The sequence below is a fragment of the Bombyx mandarina genome, chromosome 08, assembly GCF_030267445.1.
Source record: "Bombyx mandarina strain Sakado chromosome 08, ASM3026744v2".
Taxonomy (NCBI): domain Eukaryota; kingdom Metazoa; phylum Arthropoda; class Insecta; order Lepidoptera; family Bombycidae; genus Bombyx; species Bombyx mandarina.
The window spans coordinates 14,019,001-14,044,693 of NC_143215.1; the positions used below are offsets into that span (position 1 = coordinate 14,019,001).

The following is a 25,693-nucleotide window of genomic DNA, read 5'->3' on the forward strand; positions in this document are numbered from 1 at the left end:
AAATGCTTGGAAATAAATAAAAATAACAATTTTGTTTTTCCTTTAATGTGTCCCCTGTCGGACGGATTCCTTTTGTTTTTTTTAAGCTTATTTTATACAAAAGTTTAGGTCTTTTATTTATCGACTGAGGCATTACGAAGTCGGCCGGGTCAACTAGTTAACATATAAATTAGCTTCATTTTTCGGCCGTGAATCGATATCGGCAGCAATAAAGTCTATGAGCAAGTTAAACTGACAAAAGACTTTAGAGAATTAAGAGATTATTATGTTTTTTTTTAATATAACAAGATCAATTCAGCGTGTATGAACTTCGATCTGCCAGCGCTGAGCAACTAAGTATTTCAGCGAATACAATTCAGCTTTAGTACATGACAACTTATCGTGATGAGCGCACGTCTCAAAATATTACGGATTCAGTGCTACAACAAAAACAATTAGTGATTTAAAGAGTGTATGTAATGAGGATTTAGTTTAAAAAAATACATAAACATATAATTAAAGACTAAAATGAAAATTAGATAAGTGCTTCTAAAATAGTTTTAGTGAATGAACCGAAAAAAAAATGTTTTGGAGATTTAATGTTGTAACAATAATTAGCATTCTTATTTTTGGTGAGTTCTTTTTTTTTTCAAAAGTCATTTTCCTGATTTACTTTTCTAAAACCTGTTTTTAAGTTTGCTGGGTTTCGTAGTCACCTCTTTGGTTTTTTTTAAATTTTTTCGGGAACGATGACCGGTGCTTTGGGTAAATCAATGAGACGGAAGTCTCAATCTCATGTCTTAAGACGGTAAGCGGCATACACATTATATCCGGAAACTGCTTAACACCAGGTGGGCCGGAAAACTATTAAACGAAAAACCCTGAAAGGTTTCTTAATAAACAAAGTGTTTTACACTGGTATTTTACTGGTGGTAGGACCTCTTGTGAGTCCGCACGGGTAGGTACCACCAGCCTGCCTATTTCTGCCGTGAAGCTGTAATGCGTTTCGGTTTGAAGGGTGGGGCAGCTGTTGTAACTACATTAACACCTTAGAACTTTTATCTCAAGGTGGGTGGCGGCATTTACGTTGTAGATGTGTATGGGCTCCAGTAATCACTCAACACCAGGTGGAAAGTGAGCTTGTCCACCCACCTCATTTTTGGTGGGTTTTTTTTAAACACCGGCCTCTATTCCTTCATCGTGGTAGTAAAAAAAATGGTACCTGCCTGCGGGATTTTGACAGCAGACATCTTTAACGTCATGATTTTTTTCATTTCTTTTCATCGTACCTCTGTACCGTCGATCGATTTTGGGATAACTACTTACATGATTAGTTAATAATAATGTTCTACTAAAATCAACAATCAAATTTAGAAGCTGGCGTGTGTGTTTTATTTATTTATTTTTTATTGCTTAGATGGGTGGACGAGCTCACAGCCCACCAAGTGTTAAGTGGTTACTGGAGCCCATAGACATCTACAACGTAAATGCGCCACCCATCTTGAGATATAAGTTCTAAGATCTCAGTATAGTTACAACGGCTGCCCCACCCTTCAGACCGAAACCCACAGTGTGTGAACCGACATTGTTTGGTAGCACTGTCCTACCTATTCAGGCCACGAAGTAATCGCTGGTATGTTGTGTAGGACAAACATTATGTTCGACTTTCAAAATGTATTCAGAAACACATCATGATGATTGGTGTCTTTAGATCGTCAATTCGTCTACCAATCTGAGAAGTTAAAAAAATAATCCAACAATATTTTATATATTTTTGGAACGAAGTTCCTTATGAGACGATGCGGAGGGGTACCCTAACCGGAAAAAAACGTCCGTAACGTAAGATTTTTATTAGTAATGCACACAGTGTACGACTTAACTTTGTAATAACGTACAAAAGTAACATATTTTTTTATCATTCATTGACCACGATCTCAGAGCGTTCGTTTGCGCAATACACTAACTCTTATGCAAACAACCGTGAATGAAGTGTACCACAATAAGTTCGCACGTTACCGAATGTCCGTGGGTTGTTGCGAAACCTCCAGTTTCATTTTCTTTATACCTCGAATAGAACTTAAAATTATAATAATATTTTTATAATAAGGAATTTTTTTTTTAATTGCTTGGATTGATGGACGAGCGAGCACGCAGCCCACCTGGAGTTAAGTGGTTATTGGAGCCCATAGACATCCACAACGTAAATGCGCCACCCACCTTGAGATATAAGTTCTAAGATCTCAAGTATAGTTACAACGGCTGCCCCACCCTTCAAACCGAAACGCATTCGTTCCTATCCGGTGTCCCACGACACCACACAACTTTTTTTTAAATAAAACCATATTTACGGCTTAGTCTCATGCTTTCATCAGTGACCAAAAGAATTGTAAAGTATTCAAAACGTCTGAAATAATTTAATGATAATAAAACTACTATTAATTATATCGAGAGATGAAACACTTTTTTTTTTTTTCGCTTAGCTGGAGCCTATGGACATCTACAACGTAAATGCGCCACCCACCTTGAGATATAAGTTCTAAGATCTCAAGTATAGTTACAACGGCTGCCCCACCCTTCAAACCGAAACGCATTACTGCTTCACGGCAGAAATAGGCAGTGCGGTGGTACGTACCCGTGCGGACTCAAGAGGTCCTACTACCAGTCAAAACTATTTGGTATAAGCGACATTTCGCTTAATACGCGACTTTTATCTTTGTGATTAAAGATGAGTTTTATTTGGTATTAGTATAAACAATTCGAGGTTTTTTTTTTATTGCTTAGATGTGTCGACGAGCTCACAGCCCACCTGGTGTTAAGTGGTTACTGGAGCCCATAGACATCTACAACGTAAATGCGCCACCCACCTTGAGATATAAGTTGTAAGGTCTCAGTATAGTTACAACGGCTGCCCCACCCTTCAAACCAAAACGCATTACTGCTTCACGGCAGAAATAGGCAGGGCGGTGGTACCTACCCGCGCGGACTCACAACAGGTCCTACCACCAGTAATGTTTTAATTGAACTTAATTTAAGTTTACCTCATTCAAAATATCTGAAGAAGTTTTTTTTTGCTATGATATGTTTCCAAATTTTAAACTTTAAATGGCTCACTGTAAAGTTGCTTTTGCGATTTGGCAAAAGTTTCACCCCTTGATATGACCATGTCTCGGAAAAACCGAAAAACATACAATATTTTATTAATCTATTTCGTAGAAATATTGATATTATATTAACGAGGTATTAATTTCCACTACAACATATATTTTCAACATATTTTTCGTTTCAACCAATAATATTTATGGTTCAATTTTCAATAGACAAAAAAAGGATTTAATTTGTTTGTGAGAATAACAAAATTACCGATCATATTTATCCGTGAATTCACAAAAATTTACAAACAGCCAAATATAATAAAACACACACTTGGCTCTGTCAACAACGTCTTTATTTACAACATTATTAATGTTAATTATGGCATTGGCGACGGTAATGTTCTTTGTGAACGTAAACAAATAATCGTGACCAGGGCGAAAAAATGCAAACAAAAGAAAAAAATTGATCTATAACTGTACAGAAATTCATCGGATAATCATAATAAAAATGGAACTTATTTATCTTTAAATAAAAAAAAACTACTCTGAAATTATATAAATCCACTAATTTACAGGCAACGAAACAAAAACAATCGACCTGTTTATAGATTAACTAGCAGTACCCGTCCGCTTCGCTGGCCATTTAAAATTAACATTATTATTTCTCACCCCTACAAAGATTCTCATCATTAACGCCCCGCAACCGGTGTAGGGAGTCCAACACTCATATAAATATTAGCCTATCCATTAAGTACATGTATTTTCTACATAAATACTAAGTTTCAAGTCAATCGGATGCATGGTTCAGTAGTTATAAAGGAACACCCGTAAAAACCACTGTAGATTTATATATTAATTAGTATAAATTACTTAAACCTTACTCCATACTCTAACAGCTTAATCTCATCCGTCATCCTTTTACTGTCATTGTGTTATTTATATACGAAATATCGACCGTGACCACGAAAATTGTAAAATATTCAAAACATTGCAAATATAATAATGACAATAAAACAAGTAAGAGAAATTAAAGTAATTAAAAGTAGTTTTAATTATGTTTCCAGTTCACGAAAACCGAAGAAAATACATTAAATAGTATTATTCCTCACTTTTCGTAGTATTTCGACTTGGGGAATTAATAAGAAATCGGAACAAAAAACCACAAAAAACCTACATTAATAAGCCCTTTAAATTTTATTATATGGACCTCAAAAATTATATTTAGTCCTAGACGGACTCTAAGTTATTGTTATTTTCCAGGCTGCTTTTGTAATTTTACAAGAGTAGCATCGTGTGTGTACCTGCCAATTCTTGCTACTATTCAGTGACCATAAATTCGGCAACAATATGCAATTGATTACTCACGTACTAAAACAACGGCGGCACATAATATTCTTAATGAATTAGACGCCATAATTCTCCTCGCTGACGTGGGCTAGGCACCGTTCGTCAATACCATAACAGTACAATTGCACAAAAATATTATGAAGGCTACCTCTAATAATATTATCCATCTTGGCATCAGAAGGATAAGTATACATTTTATTGAAATCTTTAATCTTTTCTTTTTCTTGCTTTCATTGAGTTGACGAAGAACATTCGCTTATTATGCTCCATAGCCCACTGAGTTTCTCGCCGGATCTTCTCAGTGGGTCGTGTTTCTGATCCGGTGGTAGATTCTGCGAAGCACGGCTCTTGCGTCCAGTGTTACCAACACACCCACGTGGATGAACGCAGGGGCTCCATGTAGTATGGATGAACTCTATTCCGATGACGGGCGGTGTGATGGTAAAAACGAGATGATGGTATCATCTCAGACAATTCCTCAGAGCACTTCGGTTCTAATTGTGGTTCATTCGGTTCCTTCCATGATATGGTTCCCTCTATTGTTTATTACTAATTCACCAAAAGAAGCAGAGCTGATCCGCACTACTTAGTAACACTGCGCTAATTCAAAATGCGTTTCAAGAGTACCTTTTGACACCGTATCATCCGAATCTGAAATGAATTACTATGCACTGTATTTCCTCAGCGATATGGCTCAATCTTCAAGTTTCGAAGCAACTATTTTCCTAGCAAACTGGAGCGTCACTCGCATTACCACATGGATGGTCTGGTAACATTACTTTTTTTGTTTAGATAGATTGTTTAGTTCTGTGATTTAAGTAGAAAAATTAAAAAGGAAACTGGTATTGCGTTCATTAATATATATATTCTTTAACTATGATCAACTAGTGGCATTATTTTTTCTTTTTCAAATAATACAGCTTTGACCTATACGAAAATAATTATTTAGACTGGAATATGATGCTTTTGCGTTTCTGCCAAAAACGTATTTCGCCACCGACGAAGCGACTCGTCTATGCTATAATATTATAAAGAGGAAAGATTTGTTTGTTTGTATTGAATAGGCTCCGAAACTACTGAACCGATTTGAAAAATTCTTTTACTGTTTGGAAGCTACACTATTCCCGAGTGACATAGGCTATTATAATCTTTTTTGAAAAAAATTTGGAATTCTTACTAAAACTCCAATAATGTAACCCAAGTTGTAAAAAAATACCTAAAATATTGTTTACATCGCGTGCCCTGCGAAATTCATTGATGATAGAATAAAATAACATATTACGACTTTGTAGAACACATTATTATATACAAAAAGTGTCGAAATTTTTGTTAAAGACCCGAGCGGAGCCGGAGCGGGCCGCTTGTTCTAAATAAATTTCACAAAAGAACTTCCACACAAACACGTATCGGACGAAACAGATGTTTGAAATTATTATTTAGTGCATTTAATGGCGTCTTGCTTAATGTATGAAATCAAAGCAATATTTTTTCACTTGTTTACACATATGTATTTCTTTATTTATGGGCCGATGAAAAACAAGTTAATTATTGAATGGTAAGAGGTATACGGACGCTTCTTGGCTTAAATTAGATGAGAACTGCGATGTAGTTAATTTGTTTTTTTTTTCGTTCTGTTGTTTTATTATTTAAGGCTGTATCTACACGTGAATGTGCCTGTGTTATCTAAGTTCGAACGGTATAGGTTTAATTTAAAAACTCACAAGTCTCATTTCACAAAAATACTGATTGAATGAGAATCGAATTCGGACCCTGATATATAATAGTCAGTTTTTTTTCCTACCTATGCTGATAGTCTTGAGAGGCTATTTCAGCTTTTTTTTATTTATTGCTTAGATGGGTGGACGAGCTCACAGCCCACCTGGTGTTAAGTGGTTACTGGAGCCCATAGACATCCACAACGTAAATGCGCCACCCACCTTGAGATATAAGTTCTAAGGTCTCAAGTATAGTTACAACGGCTGCCCCACCCTTCAAACCGAAACGCATTACTGCTTCACGGCAGAAATAGGCAGGGTGGTGGTACCCACCCGCGCGGACTCACAAGAGGTCCTACCACCAGTAAAACTTCTAACATGTAGGTGAGCTCACGGGGCTCAAACCGAAAGTGTTGCTAACACTGGACCTAGCAAGAGCAGAGTTTCACAGAATCTACCACCGAATCGCAAACGCGACTCACTGAGAAGATCCGGCAAGAAACTCAGTGGGTTATGTCTATGGGTTAATTCGCTCCTCAAGCCCTTCGTCGCAAGCGACGGATTCGACGAGGACGGTAACCGAGGCAGTCAGATTAAATAACCACAATACCAACAATTCGATAGGCACATAGTTAGAGCTCTGCCGGTTTCGACGCAGATATAGGTGGTAGGACCTCTTCTGAGTCCGCGCGGGTAGGTACCACCGCCCTGCCTATTTCTGCCGTGAAGCAGTAATGCGTTTCGGCTTGAAGGGTGGGGCAGCCGTTGTAACTATACTGAGATCCTAGAACTTATATCTCAAGGTGGGTGGCGCATTTACGTTGTAGATGTCCATGGGCTCCAGTAACCACTTAACACCAGGTGGGCTGTGAGCTCGTCCACCCATCTAAGCCATAAAAAAAAAAAAAAGATATCAAAGGCATTTTCGCGCAGAATTCTCTTTACACTTTCAATACTTACAAAGGCGATATTACGTTACTAAAGTGACAATAATTGAGCGACATTCTTGGCCGACACACTACGAGTACTGTATCTACATCAATAATTTACATGATAACATCAAAATGCGGTACGTGATAATGAAATTGCTTACACACGAGGAGGCCAAGATAAAAAATCTTTAATCTACGCGACTTCGTTCTTGTTTCTATTCTAATAGGGATGTTTTCTATGTTTTTTTTATCTATCCGTATTTGCTCGTCTGCCTACAAGGGCAAAAAAATATATATATTCAATAATTTGATAGACAATTCGATTTTCTTCTATTTTATTATTGTAAAAGATATGATTCATACTTTTGGATATCAATTTGTTTGTTTTATTGATCTTAAAATCCAATATTGCGAATGTATAATTAAAATTTTCGTCACATCAAGATATAAGTCTCCTAATGTATTTTTTTTTCTTTGACTAATTTCGATTAGGTATATATCTTCATAAAGTAGTTTTTGCGTTGCATAAAAATACAATATTTCGCATATAACAGATATAATTTCACGAGATGCAGAGACAATTAAAAAGAGACTCTAGTTTGAGGTGACGAATAAATAACGCTGGAAATAAATAACGCATGATCATTCGGTCCCAAATGAAATATCCTGTGTTATGGGCACCAGAGACATACGTACTTATATAAGTTTTTAATATATACATATATTGATACCAATCTAGATGTCGGATCGGAAAATTAACAAATACAAGATTAGACAATAACACTATCATTTGAGTCTATTGCTACTATTTTTTTTTTATTGCTTAGATGGGTGGACGAGCTCACAGCCCACCTGATGTTAAGTGGTTACTGGAGCCCATAGACATCTACAACGTAAATGCGCCACCCACCTTGAGATATAAGTTGTAAGGTCTCAGTATAGTTACAACGGCTGCCCCACCCTTCAAACCGAAACGCATTACTGCTTCACGGCAGAAATAGGCAGGGCGGTGGTACCTACCCGCGCGGACTCACAACAGGTCCTACCACCAGTATGAAATACAACCTACCACCGAATATGAAATAAATACGAAAAACAACTAAGTACTATTTTTTTTTTGCGATCTATAAGTCTTATACTAAGAAATAAACATCTTCTTGCTCTTATGTGGGATTGGCGCCGTATTATCTCTATTTTCCACGCCGCTTGTATACTTTATCATGCTGCATAGGGTTTTGGTATGAGTTTTACGTTAGACTGGCATCGTTGGCTGGGATTATATGGACAGGTCCAATTCTGCAAAGAGTCCGACGTGCAACCTAACCTATGCATCAACCCATTTAGTTTCTCGCTGGATCTTCTCAGCGGGTCGCGATTCCGATCTGGTAGTAGATTCATTCTCGAAGCAGTTGCTATTGAGTTGTTAAGTCTCCTTTGGAGGCGCTCGGGCAGCTATTAGCAAATCCCGCCCCTTCTGACTGAGCCTTTGCTCGCCCACCTGCCCTGGTGAAACTGAAAAGGCCTCCGGGCCACCAGTAATCCCTAACTTATAAAAAAAGATACAAACGACACGTTAGTCACTTTGTATTATTGAAAATCGATAATATACTATGACAATAGATATTAATTTTATGATAAGTAATAAGAATTGTTGTTTATCGCGGCTTGTAATATTCGGAAAGGTATTTTTAACATGATTGACTTCTAATCAATCTTTGTACACAAAATAATGAAATGTTTGATTGAAGGTTTTACGTCTTATAATATTCACATAATTTTCTTTTAAAAACGCTATAGAGATTACAATACCTAGTCAGGTCATAAATTCTGTCACATGTTTAATGTAAAATAATTGAAACAAGTTTATTCATTATGTAACCATTCATATACCAAAATGAACTTAACAAAACATAGATTCTTATGACACTAAAGTTTATTCAAAATGACCTCCTTGATTTTGAATACAGGCCTTCAATCTGCGCGGCCAGTCGTCTATCGCAGCACGAACGAGGTCCATGTCAATATCGGCGGCTGCCTTAATCAAGGATGTCTTGAGTGACTCCAAATTGGGTTGAGGCTTTGAGCACGCCTTTTCCTCCAAGTGTTGCCATATCTTGTAATCTAACGGATTCAAATCTGGACTGGAGGAGGGCCAGTCTTCGTGCCGGATGAAGTCGATTTCACCCGCCGCCAGCCAGTCTTGTGTGCTCTTCGCTCTATGAGCTGGCGCCGAATCTTGTTGGAATACCCAGTGCCTGTTATTGAACATGGTATGAGAAACAGGTTCCACAAGGTTCGTCAGGACTGTATTTTGATACACAACTGCATTCGTTTTTACACCTTTCTCACAAAAATGTACCTCTGTTAAGCCCCAATAAAAAACTCCCAACCATACCATGAGCGAGGATGGAAAATGACCTCGTTGGACACGCGGAATACGGTTGCTCGCTTCTTCACTACTGTGTGCGTACACCTACTCATTTTGTTTGTTGTAGCTCTCTTCTACGGTAAAAATTTTTTCATTCGAAAAAAGAATTTCCCGATATTTTTTTCCCGCGTACCGCTTCAACAAAGCGCGGCATCTCTTCAGTCTCAGGTCCATTAGACGAGCATTCAAACGATGTCCGGTTTTTCTTCGATATGCCCGAAGCCCTAAGTCTTCATTTAACACCCTTTTCACCGTGGTTCTGCTTAACCCCATCTGAAGGGCCAACAGTTTCTGCTTACGTTTGGGATTTCTTTGAATTCGCGCCTTCACAGCTTTTATCACTGCTGGAGTCCTAACAGACCGAGGGCGACCACTTCTTGACCTGTCATCTACACTAGAGTCTTCATTGTATCGTTTGATGGTACGATAAACGAATCTTTTGGTTATATTCAAATTTTTCAGTATGTTAAAAATTTGAATTGGCGCGAAACCGCAACGATGCAACGCAATAACTGCAACACGGTCTTCTTTAAGCGTCCACTCCATATTTAAAAATGAGTAAAATTCTAAAAGTATACATTTTTATTTTCATAAACAATTCGAAATTCGAATTCAATAAACTTTTTTGTGACCAGCATTCTAAAAGAAAAGTTTTTACTGTGTGACAATACTTATGACCTGACTAGTTATAACGAGTTCTCAAAAAAAACAATTTTTTTTACGTATTTGTTGTGCGAATCTGTGTAGCACATAATTGTGTTGTTACATTACAATTAATTAAGAATGTTCTACAATATTCCCGGGAATATAAATAAAGTTTAACACGCTACGCTCCGTGAATCTAACGGCTGCTAGATGAAACAGGTCATGTACACAAGTACCTAAACAAATATACAGAGCAACAAACTGTACGTTCCATTTAATTTATTTATTCACTCTCCGCGGACGTGATATTGGACTACAAAGGATTATCTATCTGTCTCTTAGGTTTATGGCGTTTCTTTTTAGATTTCGCCAACTACAAAGGATTACCCACCCAGATAAACGGTTGTTTGAGGGTTGAGCTGTCAGAATTCGCGCGCTTCGTTTTTTTTAAAGGGTTTTTATGACCTGGTAACTAAGACCTTTAAGTCATGTCTTATTTTAATTTATTTTCTTATTTTTTAAAAATAAAAATATTGAATGAAATGAAATGAAGATGATTAATTTGAGACATTAATCAACTGGGATGAAATTAAATGAAATGAGTTGATATGGGATGAAATATAATATTAGTAAAATGGTGGTCATTTACTGAGATTTTTTCAGTGGACTTTTTGAAGGATTCCGAAAAGATACGTCCAGCGGCTTTGTTTCATTTTCTCACATTTGTGCACTTTCACAGATATAAAACAGTTAATAAACTACCGTTATTACACATTTAATCCTGAAGAAACACTAATCTCAGTCGTACACTCCTGGTGGAGTGGTCGTGGTTACGTATGTCTTATTGCTGGGTTGCGGCTTTTGAGAGACTTCTCCATCTCTCAATATTTGTGGTGGTACGTGTACATTCTAGTAGAAGAAACACTAAAGAGACAAAATAAAACAAATCACACAACTTCACTTCTCGCGTTCCTCCGCGGGCTTCGAGCCTTGATTGTCATTATCGTGACTTTTATTCAACGACGCTAGGCAACGGCTTTTTAGGTGGTGCCTCTGAAACTGATGATATTATTACGGGTGAAAGGCTATATTTGGCTTGAGCGACAATTTGCAACATTACAGGAGAGACATTTAAAAGTTTTAAATTTGGAAAAAAAAAACCATAACACAAAACTTCTTCAGCTATTTGAGTGTGGTAAACATAATTATTGTAGTTCAATTTAAAACATCGAATTTTTGATACTAAATCCAAATAAAACAGACCTTTAATTACAATGATAAATATCGTGTATTAACCGATTTTTTTATTGCTTAGATGTGTGGACGAGCTCACAGCCCACCTGGTTTTAAGTGGTTACCGGAGCCACTTAGACATCTACAACGTAAATGCGCCACCCACCTTGAGATATAAGTTCTGTCTCAGTATAGTTACAACGGCTGCACCATTCTTCAAATCTAAACGCATTACTGCTACTGCTTCACGACAGAAATAGGCAGGGTGGTGGTACTTACCCGTTCGGACTTACAAGAGGTTCTACCACAAGTAATAACGCAAATTATAATTTTGCGGATTTGATTTTTATTACACGATGTTATTCCTTCACCGTGGAAGTCAATCGTGAACATTAGACAAGTACGTATTTCATTAGAAAATTGGTACCCGCCTGCGGGATTCGATCGGACTCTGTTGCATCGCTAGATACGAATTCAATGGACGTCTTATCCTTTAGGCCACGACGACGGCGAATAAAAATATAATGTTCCATTTCAAACATTTTCCACAATATTCTCACTCGTGAATCATACAGCGCTCGACCGAATATCATAATGAGTTGCGACTTCGGTTCCTATTTGTACAAACGCCCACTTTATTGGAAAATTTTACGAAAATCGCAACATTATCGGCGAGGCCCCGAAATCATTCGACGGGTAACAAATCGCTTCTATTGTGGTCGTGAATCGTAAAGAATCCGAGTCTATAATCGATTTAGTGTGTATTGAACGTTCGTTAGACAAAGACGCTTTATCGAATAAGTGATTTTTCACATGCAGAAACCAACGAAAGGAAATTAATGTGTTAATAATATACTATTGGTTGATGTCATAGAGAGATAGTAGCGATGTAGGATTAATTATTTACTATTCATTCATTTATTTCTCTAACCTGACATTTAGGACAGTTTTGATCGCCTTTTCATCAAATAGCTACCTATACTGCTGCTCTAACACGAGTATTGTGTTTTTATATCGTGTTTGATACCCTAGCGAAAAAGAATTTTAAAGAATATTAAATACAGAATTTTAAATATGTAGCTACATAAATATTTTCCTCTACCTGACAATATTACAGCTAGCTATTGTGGCTATTTTGCTATTTCACAACGAAATGAAAAGACGTTTATTCCTGTCACTATGTCAGAACCCTGCAGAGGTTAGGATAAAATATTGTGTCACTCACCGCGGGAGGCATCTGTCACTCAAAGCGACCTCGTTCGCTTTATTTTAGGCTAAACCTGCGATATTGTATTTCAAAGTGATCTCAAATAAATTATCGAAATTACTAAGCACAGCTAAGAATAGAAAACACTTACAATGTAAGAAAGTATTAAAGATATGTCAAATTTTATCTACATAAGTATTTATGTACGCACTCGTATAGAAATAGGCAAAAACAAAACACTTCATCGCCATCTTTATCAAACGATTTCATTTTTTTTCAAGTTGTAAGTTGACTAATCTAGTTATTTATAAAATAGTTTTTATCCAACTTTTCAAGAGAAAACTGTCAATTGTAAAGTAAAAGCGATAATGTAATATACAAACCAATCTAAATCTTGAGGTAGCTGTGATTATGAACGAATATTGAACATTGGGCGAATCTCAATCTCATATAATGCCCAATCGCTTCCGTCTTAAAATTCAATGTTATTTCCTACGAATACTTAATTATTCGTGGGTTATTTCACATTAGCTGTCACCTAGAATCTATGGTCTGGAGGTAGTATTGTATTGCTTTAAACTTGAAAATTAAGTGTATAATCTATGGCTTTAAGAGCTTCCAAAATATGAACCTCTATACAAACAATAAGTATTTGTATCTATTTTGTAAATGTCTGTCTAGTGATTTCGTCGCTTAACTAACAATAGCGCACAAATATCCTTTTATTGAACAGCAAAGATTAAATACGGAAAATCTTCTAAGGATTTTATCAGATGTATGTGATCCGTCCGTAAATAGCTAACGCAGAGTATCGTTTAAATCTTAAAAATATATTATAATAATAAATAAATAGTTACTAACAATTACGCCACGTTAACTGGTCCCGTGATAAGTTCGTAAAGAACTTGTGTTACAGGTACCAGATAACGGATATAAATGTAAGATTTTTATTATACATATACATATATTTAATATACATCCATAACCCTGGAAAAGACATTTATATTTATCATACAAATATCTTCCCTTGGCGGGATTCGAACCCGCGACCCCCTTGTGCAGTGACCATGTCACCTACCACTACACCAGACGGCCGTTTATATTCATTATGCGTCACTAATATACCTACGCGATATAAAAAAAAGTTTTTTGTTTATGCCAAAAACTAAGAAAATTGAATTTACGCATTATTTATTAGCTACGCCATGATTTACTGTTTCGGCTCGGGAATTGCCTCTCTTACACCAAATATAATGAGAAGAGACATATTTACCTCTTACCTTAAAGCTTCTAAATTACTTATCTTATTTGAGATTAATTCTTTCTATGTATCTTATTATGATTTAATATAGAGATAGAGTAAAAAGAGTAGAAGGGTGTAAAAGTAGAAGAATCGTAGGATAGAGATCCCACCGTAAATGTATCAACTTCAAAGCAGTAACCAGTAATTAGTTCAATAAGTCATTAGAGTTTAGATTAAAATATGACATCTCATTAAATCTAATTAAGTAATAATGGCTTTAACAAGACTTTTCTGATTTTATTATAACTAAATAATATTTATATAGTTGACTCTTGTAAAAAGAGATATGATATTAATTTTTGATTAAAATTTCAAGAAACGAAAAGTTAGGAAATTATTTATTAAATTATTATTTTCATTGCTTAGACGGGTCGACGAGCTCACAGCCCACCTAGTGTAAAGTGGTTACTGGAGCCCATAGATATCTACAACGTCAATGCCGCCACCCACCTTGAGATATGAGTTCTAAGGTCTCAGTATAGTTACAACGGCTGCCTTACCCTTCAAACCGAAACGCATTACTGCTTCACGGCAGAAGTAGGCACGGTGGTGGTACCTAACTGTGCGGACTCACAAGAGGTCCTACCACCAATAAACACAAGCACACAGCAAGAGGTAAGGCAAAGGATTAAAGTATCAAAGAACAATCCGGGAGCCACCAACGCCTAAACATCGCCTTATCTGTCAGATACAACACCTATTTTTGTGTTGCAAGGTCATTCGTACGTTTTGTGGTTCTACATGCAGCGTGATATCTAGAAAATTAAAGTGTTTAATACAGTAATTTTATTATTATAGCCGAAATGGTGTGCTGGTCGAAATACTTATAACTTCTTCCTCTCCTATGACTTATGATCATTTGTGACTTCTCACGTATTTAATGACCATAGTTTAATATCATAAAAGATCCTATAATCTATAAAATATTACAAAATTGCTATTAAGCTATTATACATATATTAGAATTGGTGTAATATAGTATACTAGAGGTCCCGCAGTAGTCGAAATTCGACTATAATTGGAATTGTAAGTTTGTACACTATTATGATTGTATTTTATACTTCTATAATCACAAATTTCGCTAAGGCTACACTATAAAAAATATTAATAAAGACAAACAATATTTAATCTATTCTCAATTTGACCACAGACGTCAAGAACAAAAGTTTGACAATAAATAGTATGCAGGCTTGTGTGCGTCAAATAAATGGTATGTAGTGTGTGTAATGTTTTCTTTATTGATTTAATTTATCTTTTATGCATTATTTGAAAAAAATATTAGCATTGTGCACTTCTTCTTTATATTCTCTATAAGTGTGAAAAATTTCATACTCCTCCGCCCGCGCAATTTTCGTAAAAAGGGATACAAAGTTTTTGCTTCACGTATCAATATAGTATAATATGCGTGTATTACATTACACTACCGGCTCGCTATGATGGCCGTTTTGACGTTTGTCCACTCATGAAGTTTCGTATTAATAGTGATTACATTTGAAGGAGCAAATTGCTGTTCTTTATTGTCAATAGTGACGTGCAGTTAGTCATAAAATTTATCGGATGTATTATTTTAGGATACAAAATTTATTTATTACATTGATTTCTTAACTATATTTATATTAGGGTCCTGGGAAAATTTATTTTTTATTTTTATAAGATTATAATTATTGGTGTAGTTATTTACTACCCAACTCGGAGTTAAATTAATAAGGGAAGGTTATGAAAGAGATGTGAACATAGATAATATTTTAGAAAACGAACTATATATAGTCTTTTAGAACGAATATAGCCTTATGTGGCTTGGCCTTATGTGGCACCTTTTTTGGTCTCTTTTTGTATTAATTTGTTTCTTGTGTGCATATAAAGTATGTATATTCATTTTCATTCCAATATTCAAATATATTAAGTAAGCATTTATATTTTTGTTTTATTAAGCCTTTTTAATCAGATACTACTTGCAAAAAAAACTTATAGATTTCATTATATTTTTTTCGAGAATAAATTGGCATTTCCCATCCCTATTGTAATGTGTCAAAACGGTCATCATAGCGTGCCGATTGTATAAATAATATTATACCAATTGCTGTGGAGTGGGTAAGGCATAATTCAAAAGTGAATATGAATGCACATCACTCCTGAGTCTAAATTGTATAGTATTGTGGAGGGTAGCCATCATTACAACGCAAGATATTTGACAGATGCCTGAATCTCGCTTACGACATTTTCAAGATAAGCTCGCATATATACAAGTTCCGAACAACAACATTCGGACCGCCGGTCTACCGAGCAAATATCACCCGCTCGGTGGAAGATCGTCCCTTCGTCGTTGAAGCCTCCCAAAGTATAATGGATGTTCAATCTTTCAAACTTGAATCGACATACTGCATCTTAGCGGCAAAAACAGGTACGATGGTGCCATCTACTCGTGCGGGCTCACAAAAGGCCCTTTTACCAATGAACGTTTGACACCCTACCTATTTCTGCCGTGAAGCAGTAATGCGTTTCGGTTTGAAGGGTGGGGCAGCCGTTGTAACTATACTGAGATCTTAGAACTTATATCTCAAGGTGGGTGGGCGGCATTTACGTTGTAGATGTCTATGAGCTTCCGGTAACTACTTATCACCAGGTGTGCCGTGAACTCGTCCACCCATCTAAGCAATAAAAAGAAGAAAAAAAACACACACACAACTGCACTCCTCGCGTTCCCGCCAAAAAGTCATACATATCTGACTATACTAAAATTAAATTAATTCCATAGATTACATTTTCGTTCCACAAATTCTGAAAAAACACAGAAAAGTTTACAGTTTGCATAAAACCTGCGATCACGGATTTGGCACGGCCCAAATAATGCCAACGCTATAACACCGAATCCATTAAACAAGTACAAATTCTATACAAACGTAAGCCGCATGCGAAAAAAAAATTGCAAGGTCTATTTCAATGATAACATAATACAATAGATAGCATTAATGTATTATGGCACTCGATAAATGAAGTGTCCGATAATTCCCGTTGTACGTATTTAACAAAGAACTCACGTGTGCGCGTTATTGATCAGTTTCAATTATGGCAACTAATAATTGAAGCCAGTTAAAATTAATTGAGATTAAACAAACGTGACCCGGGTTTCGCAATACTTGCACTCGTATCTTTAGACGTTTCGTAAAATAGTCCTCCACTCTTAACTCATCCGATGATGCTCGAGAATTCCCTCCAAACTTACTCGAGTTTGGTATTTTTAGTCGACCATTACAATATTCCTCAACTGTCCTCGAGTGAGGTAATAATGATGAAAATTCTGTAGTCTATGGTCATTGTTTAATGTCAAAGTCAGGCTGCCGCTGTCTGTTTGACACTAGATGAACTTGTTTGATGTTTTGGTTGCCGAGTTATTCGTAAATATGTGTGCGTGCGGTAAATCTGAAAGTGTATTATTTATTTTCTAACCTATCATTATTTTAGATTTCGGATCCGGCTTTGTATTTTTATTCGCCGCTTTTATGTGATTTTGGTTGCATCGTGTTGTTGAAGTGCTTTTCCACAACCACCAGTTTATTATTATATAAATAAAACTTATAATCGCATTGACTTTATTTATCAGGTAGTAAGCAAAATATGACTCTTATGTAGGTAAATAAAATAAAGAGTTTCAAAACCTCGAACTATTTACTTTATTAATAAATATTATCAAACTTAAATTATCAAAATATGCGCGAATCATGCACAGATCCAGGCCATTGCACAACAATATCATATATTTCCATTTGCGGTCCACATACTATTTGGACATCGATAGAAAACCAGCCTTGAGGAACGTTCAAGGTACGTCGCGACGTACCTTAACTTGACAGTTCGGTCACTTCACTCCGGTTAGGAAATTTTTCCAAGGACGTTTGAGTGGAGTTTATTTTTACGACTAATCATACCAAAACGCGCGTTGGAGGTTGAGTCGAGTCGAGTTAAGCTCGTGTAAACGACTAAAGATACGGGTGTAAGTCGCGGACGACTAAAGGATTCACGGAATTCAAAGGAGGAACATCAGTTTTCTATGTGTTTTATACCGTACTAGCTAATCCGGCAGACTTTGTAGTGCCTCAGTCGATAAATAAAAGACCTAAGCTTTTGTATAAAATAAACTTAAAACAAACAAAAGGAATCCGTCCGACGGGGGACACATCAAAGGGAAAACAAAATTGCAATTTTTATTTAATTCCAAGCATTTTCATATTTTTTCACCTTTTAAACATTCTCTGGACTTTCACAAATAATTCAAGACTAAAACTGGCCAAATCGGTCCAGCCGTTCTCGAGTTTTAGCGAGACTAACGAACAGCAATTAATTTATATATATATAGATTCCATGGGGAGTGGTCTGAGGAATTGTTCGAGACGATACCTTCATGTATTTTTTACTATAGCGCCTCCGGAGCTGAATTCTACCATACTGGAAACGCTATGATCATTCACAGTGCATTTCCAGTGATCTTGTCTGCCACTTGTGGCGACACTCACTTTGTGATGTTTAAGGACTCCTGGAACCTTATACCCGATGATAAAATCTGAGCTTGTGTGGGGTTTAATACATATAAAATAGGTACCTAAACTCAAGTATAATCAGCCATATGAGTCGTCTATTATCAAAGGTGGCAATCTGTGCATTTGGACAAAAAATTTTTATTGATATGTCAATACAGATGAATATAATCGTCTCCTTCAAAGAATACGGTTCAAAACCTGCATTAAATAAAGGTTAATAGTTAACCTGTTATTTATCGGCCGTCTGGTGTAGTGGTAAGTGACATGGTCACTATACAAGGGGTCGCGGGTTCGAATCCCGCCAAGGGAAGATATTTGTATGATAAATATAAATGTCTTTTCCAGGGTTATGGATGTCTATTAAATATATGTATGTGTATAATAAAAATCTTACATTTATATCCGCTATCTGGTACCTGTAACACAAGTTCTTTACGAACTTATCACGGGACCAGTTAACGTGGCGTGATTGTTAGTAAATATTTATATTTATATTTATTTATCTAAGATGTCGTTCCGAAGAGTTTTGTGACTGCCAATGGAATACGAAGTCAATAATTCGTTTTTCTGATTTACCAATCATTGTCCAAAAGTCAGATTGCCGGCTTTGATAATAGTCGACTCATATATGACTTTGATTGCAATTAGCACCAATTTGGAAATTTGGATGCTATGAATGCTTTTAATGGATATTTTCTAGAGGTGTTTTTTTTTAAATTTTACTTTAGGCTCTTAAACACAAAACAAAACCGAGTGAGAGGTGGTGTTTGCGATGCCGCCAACCGCTCCGGTCTATCACCAAAAGGGTCCGGGTAAATAGGCCCATGAACGTCACGGCCTTATCGCAGCAATAGAACACGATTACTATCAATTGCCACAGGCACAGAGAGCACGCATACCAGAGTATGCAATCGTTACATTTCATATTGCCGACAGAATAAAGAAATAAAGACTAATTGTTTCTTCATAAGTCGGTGAATACACAAAATAAATAAATAAAAATCTAAAAATACATTTAATCCTCGTTAATTTTCATTTTCGTCGTATCCTTGATGATCCAATGTTATCAGGATAGTAAATTTTTAGTGCTATCAATTTGTATTGATAAATTGTGTTATGACAATTAAATCGATCGTAAATTTCGGATAATGCCATTTATATATATTAATACGTGAAGCAAAAACTTTGTATCCCTTTTTACGAAAATTGCGCGGACGGAGGAGTATGAAATTTTCTACACTTATAGAGAATATAGAGAAGAATTGCACAATGCTAATATTTTTTTAGAATAATGCATAAAAGATACATTAAATCAATAAAGAAAACATTACACACACTACATACCATGTATTTGACGCACACGCGCATGCATACTATTTATTGTCAAACTTTTCTTCTTTACGTCTGTTGTCAAATTGAGAATAGACTAAATATTTGTCTTTGTTAATTTTTATAGTATAGTCTTAACGAAATTTGTGATTATAGAAGTATAAAATACAATCATAATAATTAATTATTATATTTATATATTATAATTATAGTCGAGTTTCGACTACTGCGGGACCTCTAGTTTATATAAGTACCTACTATATAGATGTTATTTTTTCTGTTAACGCAAATGTGAGTCTACGAGACTTCGAGGTCATCGACCTGTTAGGACGTAGCTCTAGTTGATGACCGGTTTTCGTTACATTGCGTCGTCTTTCCTTCTTTCGTGTCGCCTTGCATGGTTTTAATTTGTTCTCAGATGTCCCAGAGCCCACAGAGCTGGCTTTTAATTGGTAATCTACTGTTATGATTGACCTGGGTGACCTGGATGACATGGCAGTCAATGAATTTCAGATTGCAGATTGAACTACTTTACCCAATCTGTTGCTAAAAACCTCACTCTTATGTTCTTATCTTGGGATCTTTGTGTCACACTGATTCGTATGCTTGCATTATTCGATTGCTATAGTTAAAGAAATGGTAATCGAAGTACCAAAGTTGACAGTGAAATGGTAAGATTGCTATTAATTAATCTCAAAATGACTGCGTACGGCCGAATATTAGTGGTTATAATTAAATATACATGTAGAATAAGGCAGCGCATAAAATACAATTTTAATTGTTCCAAAATCTACTGTTATAATAATAATTAAAAATTAATTAACCCTTTTATTACGCGTTTCTCATTTTTTAAACGTCTTCGCCATCTTCCTTTTCTCTGTCATTCTATCTGTCACTCTCTTCTCCCTTTCTTTCCGTTTTCTCTCACTCACATCTTAACGCTCCGTTTCACACTCTTTTCATACGTTCCGTTCTTACCAATCCTACACATAATATATAATAATATATCGAGGGGTAAAAGGCTTAAACCAAAGCAACATTTCGCTCAATACGCGACATTTATCATTGTAATTAAATATGCGTTTTATTTGGCTTAACTATCAATAGTTTGATGTTTTTAATTGAACTTCTATTATGTTCAAATAACCGAAAAAGCTTTTTTGTAATGATACTCTTTCCAACTTTTAAACTTTATAGGTTATAGGTAAAGCTGCAAACATGTTGCTTAGACTAAATATCCTTTCACTCGTCGATATAGTTTTAATAAACAAACATATACATAACTAGCGGACCCGACAGACGTTGTCCTGCAAAAATTCATTCAAGTCCAATGTTTTTCATCATTTAGTTGTAGTATAGATAAATAATAACCTAGATACCGACTGCAGCGTCATCTGTCGGGCTGATTCGTGAATCTAAACCATCCAGGGCGCCACACAAAGGCATATAAAAAAAGAAAAAAGACAATTCAAGTCCGTCCAGCCGTTTAGGAGACCGAGAGGGCTGGTGGTCGTGGCGCCGACGACCGCTGGTCCGGCGTCCCGAGGGGGAGGGTGATGGGAGAGATGTGCTCCGCACTAAGCGCTTCACTTTCCCCCCTTTGCCTTTTCATGAGTTTTGTCTCATGCGAGGTTTGGATGCTGGTTGTTGAGCGACAAGAGGTTTTGATCGGTTCAAATCCGACTTGCCCCGCCTTCCATCCCCAGTGAAGGGCGGAAGTTCGGCGATTTCCTCCTGACCAAAAAAAAGCCTTTTAGGAGGAGTTAAGTGACAAACACACGCACAGAAGAAATATTTAAAAAAAGATTAAATACATTACAGATGTTTCACTTGTACGTTACATTGGCGTTAGTTTCGTTTAATTCTTAATTCGTGTTTTTAACATTGAATTTTACGACTTCACTGTAAATACATACATGTGTCATTATCATCAACATCGCTATCTAGATTTAGAACGTAATCTTTCGAGCCATAAAATGTATTTAGATAGTTACGCGCGTAAATAATTAAAATTCGTTGCGAGCATTTGTGTGTGTTTTTTTTTTAAATTAACTTTAATATAAATTCATGATCAGTTTGTCAGTAGGTAAGCCAAAATAATTTAGAAAAAAATCATTTAACCTTGTTTGTTTAAAAAAAAAACAATATTATTTATGGCAATAAATCACGCACTGTCATCCGGCCCCAATTTAGGTTTCCCTGTGCTATGGATACCAGAGACTGACATACATATTTAATTACGTTTTAAATATTTACAAATCTATACTAATATTATTTATAAAGCTGAAGAGTTTGTTTGTTTGAACGCCCTAATCTCAGGAACTCCTGGTCCGATTTGAAAAATTATTTCAGTGTCAGATAGCTCATTTATGGAGGAAGGCTATAATAGGCTATATAACATCACGCCAAGACCAATATAAGCTGAGCACCAATAAAGAAGAATAATATAATAATATTAATAATAATAACATTAATAATACCAATAATATTCCCTGCGAGATCAAATCAGAAATGAGGAGATTCGCAGGAAAATCATGGTAATAGACATAGCCCAAAGGATTGCGATATTGAAGTGGCAGTGGGCAGGACACATTGCTCGCAAAACGGATGGCCGTTGGGGCCAGAAAGCTCTTGAGTGGCGACCGCGTACTGGAAGTCGTAGCGTGGGTAGGCCTCCCACAAGGTGGGCCGACGACCTATTGAGGTTCGCGGGGATCCGCTGGATGTAGGCAGCGCAGGACCGGTCTTTGTGGCGAGGCTTGGAAGAGGCCTATGTCCAGCAGTGGACGTCCATGGGCTGATAGGACCAATAAAGAATGTTTCAAAATCGGGGTTTTTTCCCTTTTGAAAGCTTCCACTGCGTGCGCTGCGGAAACGGTTAAAGTTTCGGTAAAATAATGTATAAGAAAATTGATCCCCTTTAAAAAATCCCAATAAAGTCCGCGACAGCATTTTTTTTATTGCTTAGATGAGTGGACGAGCTCACAGCCCACCTGGTGTTAAGTGGTTACTGGATCCCATAGACTTCAACGACGTAAATGCGCCACCCACCTTGAGATAAGTTCTAAGGTCTCAGTATAATTACAACGGCTGCCCCGCCCTTCAAACCGAAACGCATTACTGCTTCACGGCAGAAATAGGCAGAGTGGTGGGTACCTACCCGTGCGGACTCACAAGAGGTCCTACCACTAGTAATTACGCAAATTATAATGTTGCGGGATTTTTTTTATTTTTATTACACGATGTTATTCCTTCACCGTGGAAGTCAATCATGAACATTTGTGGAGTACGTATTTCATTAGAAAAATTGGTACCCGCCTGAGATTCGAACACCGGCGCATCGCTCAACACGTATGCACCGGACGTCTTATCCTTTAGGCCACGATAACTTCCAGATAGCATATATCTTTAAGTTAAAGTTGGCTCACTATAAAGTTTTTTATGCTAACCAAATTTGTTCTAAATAAAGCATTATTTGTGAAGGTTTTTTATTAAGAGGATATTAAACCCTATCTAAATAAATATGTTATTCATTACAACATTGAAACCAAATCACTTCAAGATAGGCTTTGACAATTATAGATTTTTCTGGATATTTCCAGGATCCCATCATCAGATCTTGATAATTACGCAGTCAATTTTGAAGTCGGTTAAAAAGCGTGATTTTGGTACCTTAAATAGCTCCTTAAAATTCTATTATATCAAATCAAATCAAATCAAAAAAGTTTAATTCAACATAAATGAAAGTACATACTTGTTGAACGTCAAAAGAACTACCGCCAATTCACAAGAATTAGCCTCCGTCCTGAGAAGAATTGGCAAGAAACTCAGCGGGCATGTCTTTTTTTTTTTTTAATTTTGGTTTTTTTTTTATATTACATTTTTTTTTAAATATTCATTTTTACAATAAGTAATTATAACATAACAATTTTACAATATTGAAATGCCCGGAGCGAGCAACTCATTCCCACTTTGTGCAATCTTCTAGATAATCATTGACTTTATAGTAAGCTTTATTGCACAGATGTTCTTTAATAGTTTTCTTAACCTTATGCATATGTAGGTTCTGAACATCTTGTGGGATTTTGTTGTACAGGCGCACAGACAAACACCCGAATGAATTTCGTATCTTATGTAACCTACTCATCGGCACAACAAGTTTGTGTTTGTTCCTAGTATTTCTATTATGTATGTCCGACATTTTAGGAAACTCCTCAATATGTTTACGAACATACATCAAATTTTCAAAGATATACTGGGATGGCATAGTGAGAACTTTAATTTCTTTAAATTTTTCCCTCAGGGATTCCCTTGAGTGCATGTTATAAATAGCACGTATAGCTCTTTTCTGCAGAATAAATATCATTTCTACATCGGCCGCATTGCCCCATAGCAAAATGCCATAGGACATGACACTGTGGAAGTAACTAAAGTAAACTAAACGAGCCGTGTCCGCATTTGTTAACATTCTAATTTTTTTTACTGCGTATGCTGCAGGTCTGAGCTTACTCGCCAATTTATGAATATGAGGTCCCCACTGCAGTTTGGAGTCCACTGTTATACCAAGAAATACGGTTGACTCAACAAGCTCCAATGATTCCTCAGAAACAATTACATTACTTTCTACTTGTCTTACATTTAAAGATGATTTAATACATTTTAAAGTAAATTTAATACATTTAGTTTTCTTACTATTCAATAATAGGTTATTGATACGGAACCAATGAACCACACACGAAATCGCATCATTCACTTCGTCATAGACTTGTAATTGTCGTTTAATTTTAAATAATAAAGATGTATCCATCTGTGAATAATACGACCTCGTGTCGGGACTCAATAAAACTAGGCAAATCGTTTATATATATATTAGAAATAAAAAAGAACCCAAAATGGAACCCTGAGGTATCAGGTGTACCCACCCATTTTCAACGTGGTGCCTGAAGATCTATTACCTTTCACATCTACTGTTTGTATCCTTCCTTATACAAAAATATTTTGACTTCCTACGTAAATGAAGAGGCGGGTGAAACGTAGCGTTATGCCAAAGTAACAATTCCAGGCGGACGAAGTCGCGTGGCAAAAGCTAGTATAGATAATAAACAGCCAGACAAGAGCAAACAATATTTTTCGTAACGCAGTATTTGCCCGAGCTGGAAATCGAATCCACGACCCTCAGCGCAACATTCAGGGCTGTCAACTACTGCGCCACCGAGTCAGTTTACTGAACACGATCGCCGTTCTACCTATAAAACTTTAACACGCGTGAACGGTCGGTTAGTTTGTCGTCTATTTTATGCTCATATGAGGCCGTCAGCGCAAAAGTGGCCTAAGCTTACCATAATTATTATGGAGCAATGAGGTTTAAGTTTTTATAAATTTGAGTAGGCAATAAAACAGATGCTCAAAAATAATGTTTACAAAGCCATCTGTTATAATAATATATGGGTGAAACTATTGCTGAGGTGCCCCGTATTACCGAGGCAGAGCTCCGGGTGGCCGTTGTCAAGATGACTACGAAAGACACGGCCCCCGGCCCGGACGGAGTCCACGGCCGGCCATTGGCCTTGGCCCTCGGTGCCCTGGGGGACCGGCTCCTTGAGCTATATAATGGCTGCTTGGAGTCGGGACAGTTTCCGTCGCTCTGGCGGACGGGTAGACTTGTGTTGTTGAGGAAGGAGGGGCGCCCGGTGGATACAGCCGCCGGGTATCGTCCTATCGTACTGCTGGACGAGGCGGGAAAATTGCTGGAACGTATTCTGGCTGCCCGCATCGTTCGGCACCTGGTCGGGGTGGGGCCTGACCTGTCGGCGGAGCAGTACGGCTTCCGGGAGGGCCGTTCGACCGTGGATGCAATTCTTCGCGTGCGGTTCCTCTCGGACGAGGCCGTTTCTCGGGGTGGGGTGGCGCTGGCGGTGTCTCTTGACATCGCCAACGCATTTAACACT

At 36.8% G+C, this 25,693-nt stretch overlaps 1 protein-coding gene across 1 annotated transcript in view; it reads left to right on the forward strand.

Annotated features, from left to right (window-relative positions):
* The first annotated feature begins 363 nt into the window (after positions 1-363).
* Lgr1 (Leucine-rich repeat-containing G protein-coupled receptor 1) overlaps positions 364-25,693 on the forward strand; it is a 52,904-nt gene continuing 27,574 nt past the window's right edge. The window contains exon 1 of the mRNA XM_028180152.2: positions 364-611. Coding sequence (XP_028035953.2) covers positions 563-611 — 49 coding nt within the window. The 5' untranslated portion in view covers positions 364-562. The remainder of the gene's footprint in view (positions 612-25,693) is intronic.